General features: G+C 42.6%; 1 protein-coding gene across 16 annotated transcripts in view; it reads right to left on the bottom strand.

Moving 5' to 3' along the window:
* The window catches only part of mast4 (microtubule associated serine/threonine kinase family member 4), a 480851-nt gene that overhangs the window by 107579 nt on the left and 352575 nt on the right, over nucleotides 1-20697 (bottom strand). For all 16 annotated transcript variants that reach the window (XM_078562967.1, XM_078562902.1, XM_078562920.1 and 13 more), the window contains one exon: nucleotides 19871-19959. In XM_078562967.1, the coding sequence (XP_078419093.1) occupies nucleotides 19871-19959 (89 nt within the window). The remainder of the gene's footprint in view (nucleotides 1-19870; nucleotides 19960-20697) is intronic.

The raw sequence follows: 20697 nt of genomic DNA, 5'->3' as shown, positions 1-20697 counted from the left end.
AAATCCACCTGTTAAAATACTTCAATGCAGTCCAACATACATTACTTCAGTAATATATGGTTTGTGTGTGTAAACACCTCTACCATTTATTTACTGAATCCTGTCATCCACTGATGTATATCCCAGGAGTAAAGGAACGAGGTCAGCAGCTCAAATACACAAAGCATCACTGGAATTCGCTTGCTCTGCAATATTTCACAGCTGAACTAAATTAATTTCCTGTGCTTTTACTAATAATTCAAGGTGGATAGGACTATTCAGGCAAACTTTCGTGAGTGATAGCACAATGTTTATGTTACTGGGTAATCCAGAGGCCTGGACCATTGACCTGGAGACATGAGTTTAAATGCCACCGTGTCAGCTGGGGAATTTCAATTCAATTCATTTAAGAAAATCTGGAATAAAAAGCTAGTCTGGCAACCATGAAACTACTGTTTGTTGTTTTTAAAAAAAGCCCCATCTGGTTCACTAATGCTCCTTAGGAAAGGAAATCTGCCATCTTTACCAGAGTCAGGCCTACATATCACTGCAGGCCCACAATAACGTGGGTGACCATTAATAGCCCAGTAAGACACACAGTTGGATCAAACTTCTACAAAAAAGCCTAAGACGAATAAAATCATATAGACCATTGGACAGCATCAACCAAGACACTGGAAATGACAAAGGCACATCCAGCCCACTCAACCCTGCAAAGTCCTCCTCACTAACAGCTGGGTACTTGTGCCAAAATTGGGAGAGCTGTCGCACAGCCCAGTCAAGCAACAGAATCGTACTCACAGTAACATACCTTACAGCCAATGTCCTGAACTCGTCCATCACTATCCTTGGGTATCTCCTGTACCACCAACAGGATAGATCCGCCAATGTGGCGGCACAGTTGGATACTGTTGGGAGGGATTGGTCCTGGAAGTTCTCCACATTTACTGCAGACTCCATGAATTTTCATGGCATCAGGTCAACAGGGGCAAGGAAATCTCCTGCTGATTACCACGTACCGCCCTCCCTCAGCTGATGAATCAGTGCTCCTCCATGTTGAACACCAAATGGAGGAAGCATTGAGGATGGCAAGAGCGCAGAATATACTCTGGTTGAGGGACTTCAATGTTCACTACCAAGAGTGGCTTGGTAGCACCACTACTGACCGAGCTGGCTGAATCCTAAAGGACAGAGCTGCTAGATTGGGTCTGCGGCAAGTGGTGAGGGAACCAACAAGAGGGAATAACATAGTTGGACCTCATCCTCACCAACCTGCCTGCCGCAGATGCATTTGTCCATGAAAATATCAGTAGAAGTGACCACCGCAAAGTTGTTGTGGAGACGAAGTCCCGCCTTCACATTGAGGACACACTCCATTGTGTTGTGTGGCACTACCACCACGCTAAATGGGATAGATTTCGAACAGGTCTAGCAACTCAAGACTGGGCATCCATGAGGCGCTGTGGGCCATCAGCAGCAGCAGAATTGTACTCGAACACAATCTGTAACTTCATGGCTCAGTATATTCCCCACTCTACCATTACCATCAAGCCAGGGGATAAACCCTGGTTCAATGAAGAGTACAGGAGGCATGCCAGGAGCAGCACCAGGCATACCTAAAAATGAGGTGTCAACCTGGTGAAGCTACAACACAGGACTATGCCAAACAGCATAAGCAGCAAGTGATAGACAGAGCTAAGCGATCCCACAACCAACGGATCAGAACTAAGCTCTGCAGTCCTGCCATATCCAGCCATGATTGGTGATGGATGATTAAACAACTCACTGGAGGAGGAGAAGGCTCCACAAATATCCCCGCCGTCAATGATGGGGGAGCCCAGCACATCAGTGCAAAAGGTAAGGCTGAAGCATTTGCTACAATCTTCAACTAGAAGTGCAGAGTGGATGATCCATTTCGGCCTCCTTCGAAGGAGGAAATGCTTGGTAGCATCGCTACTGACCGTTCTGGTCCTGAAGGACATATCTGCCAGGCTGGGTCTGCAGCAGATGGTGAGAAAACCTACACAAGGGAAATTTCTACTCAACTTCAACTTCACCCTCACCACTCTATCCGTCACCGATACATCTATCCATTACAGTGTTAGTAGGAGTGAGCCTCACATTGAGGACATATTCCATCTTATTGTGTAGCACTACCACCATGTAAAATGGGAGAGATTGAGAACAGATCTAGCAGCACAAAATTGGGCATCCATCATCAGCAGCAGGAACAGAATTGTATTCAAACAGAATTTGTAACCTCATTACCTGGCATATCCCTCACTCTACCATTACCAGCAAGCAAGGGGATCTACCCTGGATCAATGAAGGGTGCAGGAGGGCATGCCAGAAGCAGCACCAAATACACTTAAAAATGATCTGGTAAAGCTGCATCACAAGACTACCTTTGTCCAAACAGGGACAGAATGCCAAATTGAGGAGGTGAGATGAGAGTGACTGCCCTTTGACATCAAGGCAGCATTTGACCAAGTATGGCATCAAGAAGCCTGAACAAAACTGAAGTCAGTAGGAATCAGAGGGAAAATCTCTACTGGTTGGAGTCATACCTAGCACAAGGGAAGACGGCTGTGGTTGTTGGAGGTCAATCATCTCAGCCGCAGGACAATACTGCAGGAGTTCCTCAGGGTAATATCCTAGGCCCTATCATCTTCAGCTGCTTTATCAATTGCCTTCCCTCCATTATAAGGTCAGAATTAGGGATGATCGTTGATGCTTGCACAATGTTTAGTTCCAGTCACAACTCCTAAGATATTGAAGCAGTCTGAGCCCACATGCAGAAAGACCTGGACAACATTCAGTTTTGGGCTGATAAGTGGCAAATAACATTCGTGTCACAGAAGTGCCAGGCAATGGCCATCTCCAACAGGAGAAAATCTAAGCACATCCCGCTGATATTCAATAGCATGGTCATTGCTGAATCCTCCACCATCAACATCCTTGGGGGATGGGGGGGTTCCCATTCACCAGAAACTGAAATGGACCAGCAGTGATGATGGGTTACAGATAAGAAAAACTTGTGAAGTTAGGTCCTTTCATTCAGGCTGAAAAGATTAGCTATGAATTGAATGAAAACTTCAAGATTATGAAGGATTGAGATGCGGTAAATAAACAGTAATGGTTGGCTTGCATTGGTCACTATGTCTACTCTATGTGGTCACTTACATTCTTCAGATTTACTGCTGAAAATTATACTCCACGCCAAAAACAGATAACAGCACAGAAATATACAAGGAAAAATAATGCCCAATGATATTACTAATATGAATATTTTCCTCAATGCTCATAGCAGTTGTGCACTCCTGTTGTGGGACAATAGTCTTGAGGGACTTACACTTGAGCTCACATTGAGCATCCATCAATAAATATGGAAATGGATATTTAAACAGAAGATTCTTCCAGATAATTTTCAGTCCATATGGGTAGGCTTCATTTCATGCCAAAGCCCCACTGTTATTGGATATCATTGGCTGTTATGTAGCTTAGTCCCGGAATGGGTTAGCACTGCAGTAATTAGCTTGGATGTTCCTGCTGTGATTGAGTAGGCTGATGTGCCAGTCATGCATTTAGCAGGTAATGAACTATGGTAGCAGCTAATGAAATGTGGTACCTCAAGGGAGAAATAATACAGCAAATACTTAATTAACATCTTTAATTTTTTTAAAAATTAAGCAGTCTTTGTGATTTCAAACTGGAGTTCCCAATTTAAAGGTGGAATCTTATATTTTTCTATCAACTGATGTGCAATAGCATTTTTAAAATTGTCACGTTAAAGAGTCTCTAATATATAATGAACAAGGGAATCGACAAGGGAGTCAAAGGGTTATAGGGGTAGACAGGAAAGTGGAGCTGAGGCCACAATCAGATCAGCCATGATCTTATCAAATGGTGGAACAGGCTCGAGGGGCCGAATGGCCTATTCCTGCTCCTAACTTGAATGTTTGTAAGAAAGACAGATCGTGTTACTCATACACCCTACTGATTAGAAGAATCCTCTCTGAAAATATATAATCTGAACTGTCAAATACACAACATAAACCACACAATTTGTATTAGTTAAGTACCAACTGTGCTGCAAAATAAGATCACTTTCATCAAAACTATTCTCCTTTCACTCTCTCCAAGTTGGTGTCATTAAGATAACCATTAATAAAAGATATGTATCCTGTGATCAGAAACATTAATCCACCTGCATGCTGATGAAAAACTATTAGGAAAAGGTTTTTCTAAAATGAAAAATATACATAACCTTCAAATATATCTGTGTATTCAGCAGATTTAATGTGCCTCGCTATCATTAACTGATAGCTGCACTGTAGCTCCTGTTCAGAAATCAGTAGGTGCCAACAACATTAATTAATCAAGATACAATCCACCAGTTAGCCACAGGATTGAATTGGTGCAGATCATTAATGTTGCTATTCACACACAAAGTCCCCCACAAACAAAGCATATCTGACAATTGTTTTTGAGAATACTTATATTCAATAAAAGTATTTAAAGGTGGAATAGCTGGACATGTAGAATTGTTTGTGCAGCAACTAGCTCCATCAACAAACCAAATATTGCCACTTTAGTTCCCCATTTCACTCTGGCCTCTCTGTCAGCCGTGGTTCAGTTGGTATCACTGTTGCCTGAGTCACATAATTGTTGGTTTAAGTCCCTCTCCTGGATTTGAGCCCAAAAATCAAGGTTGACTCTCCAGTGCAGCACTGAAGGAATGCTGTACTGTCAGAGGTGCTGTCTTTTGGATGAGATGGTAACTGAGGCCCTGTTTGCCTTTTCAGGTGGACATAAAAAATCCCATTGGCACTATTCAGAAGAAGAGCATGGGAGTCATGCCCACTGCCCTGACCAATTCCTTAATCAACATCACAAAAACAGATTATCTGGTCATTATCACAATGTTGTTTGAGGGAGTTTGCTGTGCACAAATTGTACAACAGTGACTACACTTCAAAAGTACTTCATTGGCTGGAAAGCACTTTGAGACATCAGGTTGTCGTGAAAATGCAAGCCTTTCTTTCTATCTTTGTTGACCATGGACTCCTGACTCAGCGTATTGTGTTTCCAGTTTACCACGGAAGGGGAAGATTCAACAGCAAGATACAATGATTTTGGCAAAGATCTGAACAAAGAAACGTTCAGAGGGCTGACAAATCAACTAGAATCCTTATTGCTTGCACAGCCCATGCATGGTTTAATCCCTAGCTTCTCTTCCTTTACTATTGATGCTACTTAGGAAACATAACTAGGTTGTATAGAGGCCTTTAATTGTTCAGTGCATGGCGTTTTTAACCAAGATAGATTCAGTTTTGTGGAATCCACTGGTGTAGGTTTACGTCTCTGACTCTATCGTGGTTGCGTGCTACACATGAGACACATTGCCCTGCTGAAAGAGTGATCCTGGTGTAAACTGCAAATTCTGTTGTACATACACATCATAGTTTCCAGGAATACAAAAACAAGGTTGAGAATGCAGTCACAAATAAATAATGTATTTTTAGTGAAAGTGATCAAACGCAGAAAAATTTCAAAATTACGAAACTTTTTTAAAAATGCATTGAAAAGGTTGTATATTTTGTTACAACTGGGTGAGGAGTGTTGATTTGGCTCCCCTTTATTCAGCCCCTTCAGTTGGCTGCAAAAAAGTTTAAGAAAAAAATGTCTTTTCCCTGTTAATGCCTTTTCCAACCCAAATGTATTAACTTTTTAAATAAGGAGCCAGGAGAGAACCCCGCACCCCGCCCCCCGCACCCCCTCCCTCCCAGCCCCCTCAGTTCTGTGGTGAAGGTCTGACGGCATTTAAGTGGCCACCGTTAGGCCTCCCCTGCGACTGAAGTCCTCACCAGCAGAAGGCCTGCCTCCGAGAGCTGCCAGCCAATCACAAGCGGTCAGCTCCTCACTGCTGCCAGCACCAGAGGGAGCGATGGCAGCTGGCGGCAATGCACTCACCGGAGGGCCAGGATCAACGTGGGATCCCAGACCAAAGGTGAGCAAAAGCAGGGCAGGAACTTCAGGGTGGAGGTTGTAGGGTCCAGCGTGCCAGAGAGCAAGGTTAGCCCTCCCCACCCCTGCCTCCAGGGAGTCCGCCGATAAACCCTTTGCTGGGCGGTCTTCCGAAGGGGTGGGAAAGCATGTGGCCTCCATTTAATTGATAATGGGTGTCAATTTGGATTTTAAGTGATAACTGAGATTAGATGAAGGTGTCTATAGTTACTCTTTTCTTGAGCAAAAGTATTAAATTAGCTACTGGTCAATTTATTGGCAAATTTGCATATCTACAGCGGGTGGAGACTCTACAGCCCTCCTTCAAACAGTCGAGTGTGGTTGCCATCAGGGTCTGGTGACTTATTCAACCTAACTTCTCTTGATTCTTTCAGAACCTGTCCTTATACTACACTTATCACTAGCAATTTTTCTACACTCTTCTCCACTAAACTACGTTCTAACTTTCAATGATGCGTCCACCCCGCACAGTAAGATATTCCCCTCTATTCTGGAAATGTCTTACCATCTTTAACTATTCTTTTACTTCTAATAAAGAATCACAGAAATTTAAAGCAGAAGAGACAACCATTCACCCATCATTTCAGTGCCGGATGTGAAAGAGCAATCCAGCTCAATCCCGTTTTATGAAGGTAGTTGACAAAATAACAGCAGAAGGGTTAGGCCACCGACAGTTCTGTGAACTTCTTAAAAGAGGTCAACAGCCAATATGCAGATATTCTTCTCCAAGCTAGGCACGTTGGCTTCTCAGGGAGAGAGTTCCTGCATGTTTTTCAACCTATTTGGAAGAAGCACAAGGCTTTCATGCGAGGAAAGGGCTATGATGATGCAGAGGTGACAGATCCACAATAGCTGCTGAAATTTTCCTTCGTGACAGACAAACAGCACGTTGAAAACAACCTCAGCAGAAAACAACAAGGAAAAGGAAACAAGACTCTCTCTTTTTGGTGAAGCAATTTTCATTTGAGCGCAAGTTAGCACTGTTTGCAAGAGGCACCAAGAACAGGCTCCGGCGCTCATTTCTCATCAGTGAGACAGTGGAAGGAACAGCTAAATAGTATGCCCAAGAAAGGAAAAACTAGAAACGACAAACTAAACGATTCTGAAAATGCAAGAATCTTTTGCAGGACGTTTTCAGGAATTTAGGAAGGAAAGGGTAACTTTACAATTTGTGTTCAAACTTGCTGAAGCAGGCACTTTGGCACTCAACTTTTCAGCATCTTCAGGAGTGAGTCAAGCAGGAGAACTATAACTGGCAGATTTGCAGAGTAAGGACATGAGGGCCTCTAGATTCAGAAGCTTGGTAATCCAGCATGAAGATTTAGAAAGGGGGAAATCTACCTTGCCACTTCAACACAGATGAACTGAAATATATGATCTTAAAAACATAACACCAAATTGTGTTTGAAGCTTGGAATTCTCTGCCAGACACTTACTGTGTGACTTGAAGAGATATGCATATGGCATACTATCCATCTTTGGATCTACCTATCTGCGTGAGCATGTGTTTTCAAGTATGAATTTCATAAAAAGCAAGTTGCGAAACCAATGGAACAATGAAAATGAACAGTCCTGCATGAAAATGAAAGTGACAGAGTCCTTTCCAGATATCAAATGACTCTCCAAAGAAATCCGGGAGCAGAAATCCTTTAAAGAGTTTTTTTTCTCATTTAAGAGTTGTTAATGAAATGGCTTGCTTCGATGTTTTAAACTTTTATTAACATTGTATATATAATTAGCAACTTTTTATCAAACACCTTTAATGATCCAATGAGCATCAGTGAAACGGTGTTGCATAGAAATCCATAACTGTGTCTCTGTCTAGTTTTTCGTTGTCATTGGTGCTTGACCAACTGCATTGCAGCTCTTAAGATGTTACGGCTTTGACTAAATTTTAAAAAAACGGCTCTTCTTGTCATTCAAGTTGCAGCCCTTTATCATACTCACCTTTCACTACCTCTAATTGCCCTTTTCTATTTGACATCTAGACTTTGCGCCATAATAATTTTCTTTAGCAACGATAGCACTAGTTTCATCGGTTATTTCTCTTTGTGTTTCACATCAGTTTTAATCTCTACTTATCGAAAGCATTGTATCCTTCGAGGTTCCTTTTAACACCTCATAGAAACCTATCTTGTATTCCATGCCTCCCTCATTTGATTCATGTTTTCTGTTCAGGGAAAGCAGAAAAAGAACAGAAAAGGAAGCTTTGTTTTAATGTTGAAAGACATTTTTCTGAGAGAAAGATGATGTTTAGAGATAGTTGTCACATCTAATCACCACTACTTGACAACACAGGAGAAAGTGAGCTTTAAGATCCTCAGATTGACAAGCTGCCTTCTCAAAGTGTTCACATGATTCCTATTTAATGCCTTTGCACTACAGGCAAGTCCGTGGTTATTGTCTTTAACTGGTTCCTGGAAATGCAACGTTATGCGAAACATATGTTCCTGGGGTAAGGTTTTTGGAATTCCCATACCAACAGACACTCACATTCTGAAGTTAAGAAAACATAGGAAACACAATAAATTTAACCTAACATGAGAAAGCTAAAAAAAAACATAGGGCAGGACTTTTCAGATAACAGGGCTTCCTGCCCTGCCATCCAAAGAGTCAGTGGGGAACATAGCCCCACTGATACTGGCTCTCCCGTCATTGGGGCATTAATTGGCTAAGGGCGAGACTTCTGCCCTCATCAGGGGAGGATGTTTTGCCTTAGAGAACTGTCAACCTATCGGATGGCTGGCAGCTCTGTAGTCCCAGTAGCACCTAGCGGTGGCCACTGCTAGGACTACCACCAGTCCCTGAAGAAGAGACTGAATAAAACGCTGGTTAGGTCACAGCTAGTGTATTGTGTGCAGTTCTGGAAACCGCATTATAGGAACGATGTGATTGCAATAGAGAGAGTGCAGAGGAGATTTACCAGGATGTTGCCTGGGCTGGAGAGTTTTAGTTATGAGGAGAGATTGGATAGACTGGGGCTATTTTCTCTGGAGCAGAGGAGATTGAGGGGGGGGCGTGATTGAAGTGTATAAAATTATGAGGGGCATAGATGGGGTAGACAAGAAGGAACTTTTCCCTTTGGTGGAGGGATCAATAACCAGGGGGCGTAGATTTAAGATAAGGGGCAGGTGGTTTAGAGGGGATGTGAGGAAGAATATTTTCACCCAAAGGGTGGTGGGAATCTGGAAATCTCTGCCTGAAAGGATGGTAGAGGCAGAAACCCTCATAACATTTAATAAGTATTTGGATGTGCACTTGTGATGCCATGGCACACAAGGCTATGGGCCTAGTGCTGGAAAATGGGATTAGAATAGTTAGATACTTGTTTGACTGGATCAGACTCGATGGGCCAAAGGGACTTTTTCTGTGCTGTAGATCTCTAAGACTCTATAAGAGGTGCTAATGGAGGCTGAACTGAGTCTGGAGTATCAGCATGAGGGGAGATTGGGTTTGAGAGGCCCAGAGGGAGGGGAAAGATTTAAAGGGATGTAGAACATCGGTCGGCAGGGGGGGTGCCTCCAACGGACACAATGGACCCCCACCCCACCCTTGCCCAACAACTGCCTACACAACTAATGCTGCCGGACTACCCGCTTGGCATGTGCCTCCCCCTGACTTGTGTACAATAGCAGCAGGGACCGGATGAGAAGCATGTGACCATTAATTGTCTAGTTAAGGGCCTCAATAAGCCCAAGGGTGGGTGGGCTGCTCAACACCTCCACATCCCCTTCAAGAGGCAATAAAATTCCGGCCATGAAGTTTGGGTACTCACGAAGCTGTGAACCTTGCTTCATTTAGGGGGATGGATGAGTGGTGAGTTTTACTGGAGGTTAAAAGAACTTTGTGGAGGGCTATTGTAAGGGTTTTTTTTAAAGGACATTTTGGAGTGCTTTAAGGACTCTTTGCAGTATCCTTTGAAGTGTTCTTTGTAGTGGGGTTTTAAAAGATTTTTTCCAGTGACAATCTACAGTCTGTAGAGTGCCCTGTACCAGTTGACTACATTGTTAATGCCCCTGCTCATTCTTGAACTACACTCTGTCAGGGTCTTCTTCATCAAAGATGGCCATTGCCTCTTTAAACCTTTTCAAGGCATCACCAAGTGAGCTTGAGCTAAATGTCTTGCTTGGCTGCTCTTCTTGCTCATCATCCCCTCCCTCCTCCACAACCCTCTGTTGTTCCATTTCTTTCAGGTTCTCAGTAGACAAAATCTCTGCATGGGAGGCAAGAAACTCTGCAACATCCTCCGTGTTTAGCTCATCCAATCCAATTTGCTTGCCCAATTCCACAATTGTCTTTTGGATTTTCTTAATAGGTTCCACATAGCCTTTGGCTCTAGCACAATGCGGCTACAACTTCCTCCACACACCACTCATATTGGATGAGGTAATCTCATTCCATGCCACAGAGATGTTATCAATGGCCTTAACGATACTGTAACTATTCCAAATTCCTTTACGGTAGCAGCATCACCACCTTTGGTTTCCCTGTTGGCCTGCCCAAAAGTATTTTTGGCAATGGGCCTTGAAGGTTGCAATCACCCCTTGATCCATAGGCTAAAAAGTGGAGGTGGTGTTAGGTGATCACCTTGACATTGTCACTGTGGTCCTGAAGAGCCACAGGATGGCCATGAGCATTGTCCAGGAGGGACAATGCTTTGCTAGCAAAATTATTTACTGAACAATAATACTCGACAGTTGGTCAAAAGTAGAATGTAAACCAATCCTCCAAAATTGCTCAGGTTACCCATGCCATCTTGTTTGCCCGCCACACATCAAGTAGTAACCCTTCATTGCCCTGGTACTCAAGCATCAGCTTCACTTTGAAATCACCTGCTGCATTTTGACCAAGCAGCAATGTCAGACCGTCCTTAGCTGCTTTAAAGCCTGGCAAACTCTTTTCTTCTCTTGAAATGTATGTCCTGGAAGACATCCTTTTCCAGAATAAACCAGGCTCATCACCTTCGGTCTGTCCGCAAGCATGGCCCAGACCTCCCTGTCGCTTGCCATTTCAACACACCACCCTGCTCTCATGCCCACATGTCCGTCCTTGGCCTGCTGCAATGTTCCAGTGAAGCTCAACGCAAACTGGAGGAACAGCACCTCATCTTCCGACTGGGCACTTTACAGCCTTCCGGACTGAATATTGAGTTCAACAACTTCAGATCGTGAACATCCCCACCCCCTTTCTGATCTGCCCCTTCTTCCAATAATTTATAATTTTTAAAATATATTTTTCTTTTCCCACCTATTTTAAAATGTTTTTCGATCTATTGTTTTATCTCCACCTTTTAACCCATTTCGATCCCTTCCCCCCATCCCACCCCAACTAGGGCCATCTGCCACTTGCTTGTCCTGGCTGCTATCCTTAATGTCCCCATCAGCACATTCCTTAGATAATATCGTCACCGTCAACACCCTTTTGTCCTTTTGTCTGCGACATCTTTGGCAATCTCTTCTTTGCCTCCACCTATCACTGGCCCTCTATCCAGCTCTACCTGTCCCACCCCCCTCTACCAGCTTATATTTCACCTCGTTTCTCTATTTCCTTAGTTCTGATGAAGAGTCACACGGACTCGAAACGTCAACTGTATTCCTCTCCGCAGATGCTGTCAGACCTGCTGAGTTTTTCCAGCTATTTTTGTTTTTGTTTCAGATTTCCAGCATCCGCAGTATTTTGCTTTCATCAACATTCAATGCTTATTGAGGAGTGCATCCACCCTCCTCAATGATTTCACTGAATGTTTTAATGAGGGATTCAGTTGCGTTACCATCAGCACTGGCAACTTTCCCACTTGCATGTTAGCACTTTTTTTTATATCTTACAAGCCACCCACAAATAGCATTCAATGAGTTCTATGTTTGAACTTGCACCACAGTCTTTCCTAAGATCATCGTACAAACTCTTGCGAAATGCTAAGCAAAGAGACACGAGTCGTTGAGATTGATGTTCAATCCAAATGCTTAGCAGTCTTTCCATGTCCATCCTAATTCCACTCTGATTAATTTATTTTGTCATGGGATGTGGGTGTCGCTTGCTCTGGCCAGCATTTGTTACCCATCCTAATTACTCTTGTACTGAGTGGCTTGCTAGGCCATTGCAGAGGGCAGTTAAAAGTCAACCACACTGCTGTGGGTCTGGAGTCACAGGTAGGCCAGACCAGGTAAGGATGGTAGATTTCCTTCCCTAAAGTACATGAGGGAAGATGTTTTTTTATGACAAGTGATGATAGTTTCATGCAGCAGAATCTTTCGCTCGGCATGCGGGCACACGCCCGAGCGTGAGATAGAGCGCGATGACATCAGGCGAGCGTCCCGGCGTCATCGTGCACTTGCACGATATTTCAGCTGGCGGGCGCGTGAGGGTCAGCAGCATGCCTGCCGACAATTAAGGGGCCTACTAAGGCCTTTAAAATAGTAATTGACGGTGAGTGGCATGCGGGCAAATCGGCCAGGGGACCTTTGCCTTTTTGAGGAAACCTCATCCAAGGGCGGGATGAGATTTCCGAAGTTAATCAAAAAGAATTTTCATCAGTTATATGTTCTGGTGACCGATTCTGATGTGTGGGCAGTTTTTCCCGGTTTTAAAATTTTTTATTTTTTGCGTTTAAATTCTCCAGCTCCCCCAGGCAGCTCTCTGCCTTCACGGGGGCTTGCCTTCCGCGCTCTCTTGCCGACTTCAGCGCTCGCCCTCCTCCCGCCCCCACGTCGGCAGCGCTGAGCCGATCACAGTCGGGGGTCCATTCCCCAGCCGCTCCTGGGCCTGCCAATCGTGGACGCCTGCTGAACTCAAAATCCTGCCCATGGTCACCATCATGGGGACCAGCTTCTAATTTGAGATTCAATAATTAAATTCAAATTCCACCAGCTGCTGTGGTGGGATGTGAACCTGGATCTCCAGAGCATTAGCCTGAGCCTCTGAATCACTAGTCCAGTGACATTCCCACTAGGACACCATCTCCGGTGTCCTACTTAATCTAACAGCAGCCAAAGAAGTTAAGCTAACGCTTAACAAGCTATAATAAGAATTTTATTAGTGTTTTTCAATAACTGTTCTCACTGTTGTTGCTGGCAAGTTAAGAGGTCTAGTGATATCCACTGTAGGTTCATCTGTTTCAGAGCATTTATAATATCTAATTTCACTTGAAGTGAAACTTGTTTACACTCTCTTATCTCAGCAGAAAGCCCTTCATAATCACTGGCTCTTTATGAATGAATTTTATGATTAAAGAATAATACCACAACAATTCAAGACAACCAAGATGGTGAAGGGAAGGAACTGCTGTTTTGTGCTGTTCCCAAAATGTCGTGGCGCACACGCCACCCATCCATACTGTACAAGCTATAGGAACATAGGACTTCAGAGCAGGAGTAGGCCATTTGGCCCTTCGAATCTGCTCCGCCATTCAATATATCATGGTTGAGCTGATTGTGGTCTCAACCCTACTTTCCCGTCTGCCCCCAATAACCCTTGACTTCCTTGTCTATCAAAAATCTAACTCAGCCTTGGATAAATTCAATGACCCAGCCTCCACTGATTTCTGGGGAAGAGAATTCCACAGACTAACAGCCCTGTGAGAAAAAAAAATCCTCATCTCCATCTTAAAAGGGAGACCTCTTATTCTTAAACTGTGTTTCCCAGCTCTAGTCTCCGCCACAAGAGGAAACATCCTCCCGGTATCCACCCTATCAAGTCCCCTCAGGATCTTATATGTTTCAATAAGATCATCTCTCATTCTTTTAAACTCCAATGGGTATAGGCCCAAACTGTTCGACCTTTCTTTATGAGATAAGCTCTTCATCCCAGGAATGAATCAAGTGAACTGTTTCTGACGCAATTATATCCTTTTCCAAATGAGGAGACCAGAACTGTACACGGTACTCCAGATGTGGTCTCACCAATGCCCTGTACAGCTGCAGTAAAACTTCTCTATTTTTATATTCCATTCCCCTTGCAATAAACGCTTTCCTAATCGCTTGCTGTCCTTGCAAACTAAATTTTTGTGATTCATGTAACAGGACACCCGACCCTCCATATCACTGAGTTGTGCAATCTCTATCCATTTAAAGACTATACTGCTTTTACATTCTTCCTGCCAAAGTGGACAAGTTCACATTTTCCCACATTATATTCAATCTGCCAAATTTTTGCCCAATCACTTAACCTATCTATAATACCTTTGTAGAAACTATTTACCTCCCTTTGATAACTATCTTAGCGTCATCAGAATATTTAGCTACCATATATTCAGTCCCTTCATCCAAGTCATTGATGCAGGTTGTAAATAGTTGAGGCCCCAGCACTGATCCCTGTGACACTCCAGTAGTTACAGCTTGCTAACCTGAAAAAGACCCATTGATTCCCACTCTCTGCTTCCTGTCAGCTAACCAATCCTCTATCCATGCTAATATGTTACCTCCTACACCATGAGCTCTTATTTTTTGTGTGGTAACCTTTGATGTGGCACCTTTTGAAAATCCAAGTACACCACATCTACAGGTTCCCCTTTATCCACCTTGTCTGTTAGTTCTTCAAAGTACTCTAATAAATTACTTAAGATGAGTGTGTAACTAGCAGTCTTTAAAAAGGCCACTAGAGACCATTACAGTGCAAACTGGGCCCAACATAAATAAAAATCTGGGCTGCTTCCAGTAACTGAATCCTCCCAAGATGCTCACCTCACCTAAGACCCAACTCTCGCAGCCCCGAGATGTGAGTTAAGCAGGAACATCCAGGTGTGCGGTGATGTTAATGTGAATCAGCGGCAATGCAATGCGAGTGCAGGGTATCAATTGGAGGTCGACGTTAACGTGAAATGATGTTGTGCGGGACAACGTTTAAGTGGGGATATCCTGTACTTTGAATAATAATTTGGGTTAATTAGGGTTGAAATCAGAAAAACAATATGTTAGTCAGAGCAATGTATGACCATTGATGAGATACAGCCTTTTCGAGTCCACTTGTAGACATCTCAAGAAAAATAATCAGAACATTTTTAAAATCACCAAATTTAAGGCTAAATGAGTTCAACCCAAAGGTGTAAAATAATTGCAAACCTGAGAAGGATTGATAGTAAATAATGAACCGAGATCATCGTTGGCCTATGATTTGGGTGAAATGGGGCAACTGGCTGCAAAATAACTATCTTTTTAAAAATCAATCCATCCACTGCTCTAGCGCCAACAGAAGTTAATTTTGGGGAAAACGATACTTGGTTCCAGTATTTTTAGTTTCTCTGCTCCTTAATTTATTGACATTTTCTTGAGTATGGTTCTGAGAGCACCAGTAGTCCTCCAGTATTGCATGCAAGTACCCATTCTTCACGTCAGCCTAGAGAGTGGGCTATTTGACTATAGCCATCATGACCAACACTAATGTTATTCTCACCCAGCATCCATGCGTGCATGCACACACACTTTTCAGTTTGCGCCAATAGACAGCAATTAAGAGAAGGAACTATGGCCATTTATTTTACTGTCTCCATAGGTCAGCATGGGTTCAGCACCAAGGACCTGTCTCAGCTTTACATACAGCCTCTTCTTGGTTCAGCTGCACTTATCCATTCTCCAAGAGCTGAACAAACAGATCTTTGTAGGAAATAAACCATTTATGCTTTGTTTTTTTTTAACATTGCTTTAAAGTGCTGTTTCATCAGGGTTCCACATACAGCAGCCACCAGCATATAACTGATCCAGTGGGTAAGCACAAGACGGGTTGCACAATAGCGGAATGAGTTTGGAAAATCTCAAACCCTACTTATTTTAGGTGTAAGCAGGCTGCACAAAAATTATAATTCAGCAGGAGTTGATAATATTACTCAGAGAGGCCACAAGATGGCTAGTGTGGGAAATGCAAAAACATCATAACTGCTGTAATTTTGAATGTCAGGGCTAAAGCTGGGATCTGCAGAGGGAATTTTGCTCTGGTGATGATTGCAACACATAAACTGACCTAGAACTAAAAATATATCTTCCGCACAACTTCCCTTATCTTGATGCGCATAAAACAAACATTTAGAATATAATTACTGTTCTCAGCAGAAAAAAAAACAGATCATTCATAAACATTGTGCCACTCAAACATCTGAGCAATATAATTTCAGAACTTACACAAACGAATTAGGAGTTTGTCTGTAAACTCTTCTAGCACTAACCTCTCCTGAACTCTCATCAGACTCCAGTTCTTATGCATCTCCCTACACCGTTGCCAGCTATGCCTTCAGACCAGGCACCATGCTCCGGAATTCCATTCCCCAAATCCCTCTCCTCCTCCTCCTGTAAGATTCTCCTTAAAGCCCAGCTCTTTGACACGTTTAGTATCTCCTTCTGTGATTTGGCGTCAGGTTACAGGTGATCCTCCGATTTACTCATGATCCAATTATTTTACATGGGATGGAGGCAAGGCTTAAAGGGTCTATAGTTGCCCAATTCATCATTGTTACTCTTTTTTAAACATGGGCAACACATTAATCTGTTTCCAATCCAATGGTATCTCACCAGCAGAAAATGACACTCTCCTAATAATGGACAGTGCCTCAAATCTCCTCTGTAGTCTTCGACTGGAGTAACTTGCTTGTTTTCAGGCATTCTTTCCTATCTCTTCACACCCTCCATATGCTGATCTGGAGGCTTGCCCCAAGTCCTATGTAAACCTGGAATTTTATTGTCAAGTGGATTAAAGAAATTCAAGTAGATAAATTACAAAGCCCAGCCCTCTGAAAGATCTGTACAATGCTTTGGGATATTTTTCTATGTTAAAGACATTACATTAATGCGAGCTGTTGATGGAAAAAAATCAAGAGATGGAAACCGATCTGATTTTCTGTTCCCACAATTCAGGAGCGTGGAAGACAATGACTGCACTTTTATCATAGCCAAAGTTAAGCTAACTCAGCAAAACCTGAAGGCTCATCTTTTGCATCTGAGTAGTTTAATTACTCATTTGCCTAGAGAACCCATGTCATTATGGGAACCTTACAGAACTTAAGTTTCAAATGATGGCATATAATTTATTCTCAGGATCTTCAATTGACATGTCGTAGAACAGATGAGTCATCACTGTGAAATTCGAACAGCTTTAGATTATGACCAACCTGTCAATTTATAACCAAAATGGAAATGGTGCTCTCAAAGTTTGGTCCTGATCAACCCAGGAAGTGAAATGGAGGTTTAAGGAGAGGGAGGCTCCATTATGAAATAAGAAATAAATTATTCAGAGATCAGAGATTACAGACAAAGCTTTGAATGAAGGTTTTGGAAAGCCCATTTCACTGTTAGCCACGGTTGGGCCACTTTTCCTATTGTGTTTCTGCACCAGAAATGAATGTATAACTGTTGCACACATTCATTCCTTAAATATTAGCCATTTTCTGTCCACTGTCATGGCTTTTAATGAAGTTCCCCAATCTACCTTGGCCAACTCACACTTTATACCTTCGTAATTTCCTTGGTTAAGATTTAGGACCCTAGTTTCAAATCGAATTACTTCACTTTCCAGCCTAATAAAGAATTCTATTATGTTATGGTCACTGTTCCCTAAAGGACCCCACACAACAAGAGTATTAGTGAAATCCTTCTCATTGCACAATACCAAATCTAGGATAGCCTGTTCTCTAGTTGGTTCCTCGATATATTATTGCCAATTTGTTTGCCCAGTCTATATGTAGATTGAAGTCACCCATGATTACTCTAGCACCCTTGTTACATGCATCTTTAATTTCCTATTTAACGCCATCCCCTACCTTATTTGGAGGCCTATAGACAACTCCCACTAATGGTTTCTGCTCCTTGTTGCTTCTTAGCTCCACCCAGACTGATTCTACATCTAGATTTTCTGAGCCAATATCCTCTCTCACTATCGCACTGATTTCATCCTGAACTAACAATGCCACCTCCTTTTTCTTTTTGCCTGTCCATCCTAAATATCAAGTACCCTTGGATATTCAGTTCCCAGCCTTGGTCGCCCTGCAGCCATGTCTCTGCAATCGCAATAATATCATACGCGTTTACATCTATTTGCACTGTTAATTCGTCTACCTTATTGCAAATGCTCCATGCATTCAGATAGTGCCTTTAGATTTGTCTTTTTAACATTTTTACACATTATTTTTGAACTCTGGCCCTATTTGCTGCTAGCCTTCATTTCCTCTGCCTTCCACTTTTGCTTTCTACTTTTCTGTCTTTCACTCCTATCTTTATTTCCCTCTCTTGTGTCTCCCCGCTCAGGTTCACATCCCCCTGCCATTCTAGTTTAAACCCTCACCCACAGTACTAGCAAATACCCCTATGAGGATATTGGTCCCAGTCCTGCTGAGGTGCAACCTGTTCAGTTTGTACAGGTCCCATCTTCCCCAGAATTGGTCCCAATGCTTCAGGAGTCTAAATCCCTCCCTCCTACACCATCTCTCTAGCCACGCATTCACCTGGTCTATTCTCCTATTCCTTACATCGCTAGCACGTGACACTGGGGGTAATCCTGAGATTACTACCTTTGAGGTCCTGCTTCTTAATTTATTTCCTAGCTCCCTATATTCTGCTTTCAAGACCTCATCCTCTTTTTATCTATGTCATTGGTGCCAATATGGACCACAACCTCTGGCTGTTCACCCTTCCCCTTCAGAATGTCCTGTAGCTGCTCAGTGACATCCTTAACCCTGGCAACCAGGGAGGCAACATGCCATCTTGGTGTCACGTCTACAGCCGCAGAAACGTCTATCTGTTCCCCTTACGATAGAATACCCTATCACTATTGCTCTCCCCCTCGTTCCCCCCACACCCCCACTCTGTGCAGCTGAGCCACTCGTGGTGCCACAGACTTGGCTCTTGCTGCATTCCCCTGAGAAACCATCTCCCCCAGCAGTATCCAAAACAGAAAATCTGTTGAAGAGGGAAGAGGACCCAGGGGACTCCTGAACTGCCTGCCTAGTGCTTTTACTCTGGCTAGTGGAAAGCATAGCTTAAATGCAAGATCAGCTTTAAGCAGAGACTTTATATACACTGCATTCAACAAATTGACCAATAAAGCTTTCCCAAAAGAAAACAATAAGCAAAATGTCACATTTAGAATAATTAAAAGAAACTTGTATTTATATAACACCTATCACAACCTCGGGGCATCCCAACAGTGCTTTACAGTCAAATGAGTACTTTTGAAGGTTAAGAAATGTGGCACCGAATTTGCACACTGTGAGGTCCCACAAACGGCAATGAAATAAATGATAGATCATGTTTTTAGGTGTAGTTTGAGGAATCAATGTTAGCCAGGGTGTTGGGAGAAATGTTCAAATCATGCCACGAGATCTGTTACATCCACCTGATGGACAAACATGGCCTTGGTTTAACACCTCCTCTCCAATAGTGCAGCTCTGCCTCACTGAGTCCAAGGCTAAACATTAAAAGCACAGCAGATTGGACTGGTCACAGAAGACATATACTGGAATGGTGGTAATCAGAATGAAACCATCACTGATGATGGCCTAAGAGCACAGTACAACTAATATCTGAAGTCCAGACTTCAGTTTTTATCATTGTGAACAGTGAAATATTCTGGACTTCGATAGCATCTGTTTTTAGAACATAAAATCTACATGGTAAATTCCCATAAAATATTAATGTAATATTAGTAATATTTAAGTAATATTTAAAATATTTAGTAATATAAGTAATATTTAACTTTGCATGCTTGCTTCAGATGGCATACATTATTCTGATTATCATCTGCATGAATGGACTGATTAACCAAAACAACAGCAATGAAAAGCCCGGTGTTATTTGCAGCAGTCTATTCTTATTTGCTAAGGTACTGTAACTCAACACACTATGATACCAATCTTATGAAAAGATCGTCTCAAATAGTAATTTCTTACCTGAATGAGCAGGCAGAGGTGAATGGGGTCGAGGAAGCGCTGTCGACTGACTGCTTCCTATCAGGCTTTTCCTATTGTTAGTGCGACAACTGAAATAAAAAAAATAAAAAATATAAATACAGCTACACGGTTTTATGACATTTCAACACTTTTTAAAATTTCACGTTTAATGACTTGCCTGTGAAATCTAGCATAGCCAATCAAAAAATGTTTAACATCATCACCATTCAGAATCTAGCTTCAGAGCTAAACATTAATCATAAGAACATTAAAGGGGTAGGAAAGAGCATGCCCCTCTGTGCGCCAGGCAGGGCGCATGTATACAGATGCCAGAGGATTGGAGTGTGGCAAATGTGATACCCTTATTCAAAAAAAGGGTGCAAAGGCAGTCCTGGCAACTACAGGTCAATTAGTCTAACATCAGTGATGGGTAACGTTTAAGAATCCTTAATCAGGGAAGAAAAAAAAGTAACAGGCACTTGCAGAGGTTTGAGTTAATTAAGCAGAGCAGCACGGATTTGTAAAAGGCAGATCATGCTTGACTAATCTAACAGAGAGGGTTGATGAAAGGAATGTGGTGGATGTTGTCTATACGAATTTTAAGAAAGCATTTGACTAGGTGCCACTTAAAAGGCTAGTTAACAAAATTGAGGCTTATGGAATAGGAAGTTCAATGTGTAATTGGCTTAAGGACAGAATGCAAGTCATGGCAATTGGTTCTTTTATGGACAGGAGGGCGGTAGACTGTTGTTCTCCAAGAAGCAGTGCTAGGACCACTGTTTTTTGTTTGCTATTTATAAGGAACTTGGATCTTAGATTAAGGAGCA

The sequence above is a fragment of the Cetorhinus maximus genome, chromosome 2 (genome assembly GCF_964194155.1).
Source record: "Cetorhinus maximus chromosome 2, sCetMax3.hap1.1, whole genome shotgun sequence".
Classification (NCBI taxonomy): Eukaryota; Metazoa; Chordata; class Chondrichthyes; order Lamniformes; family Cetorhinidae; genus Cetorhinus; species Cetorhinus maximus.
This window is presented reverse-complemented; position numbering and strand designations above follow the sequence as displayed.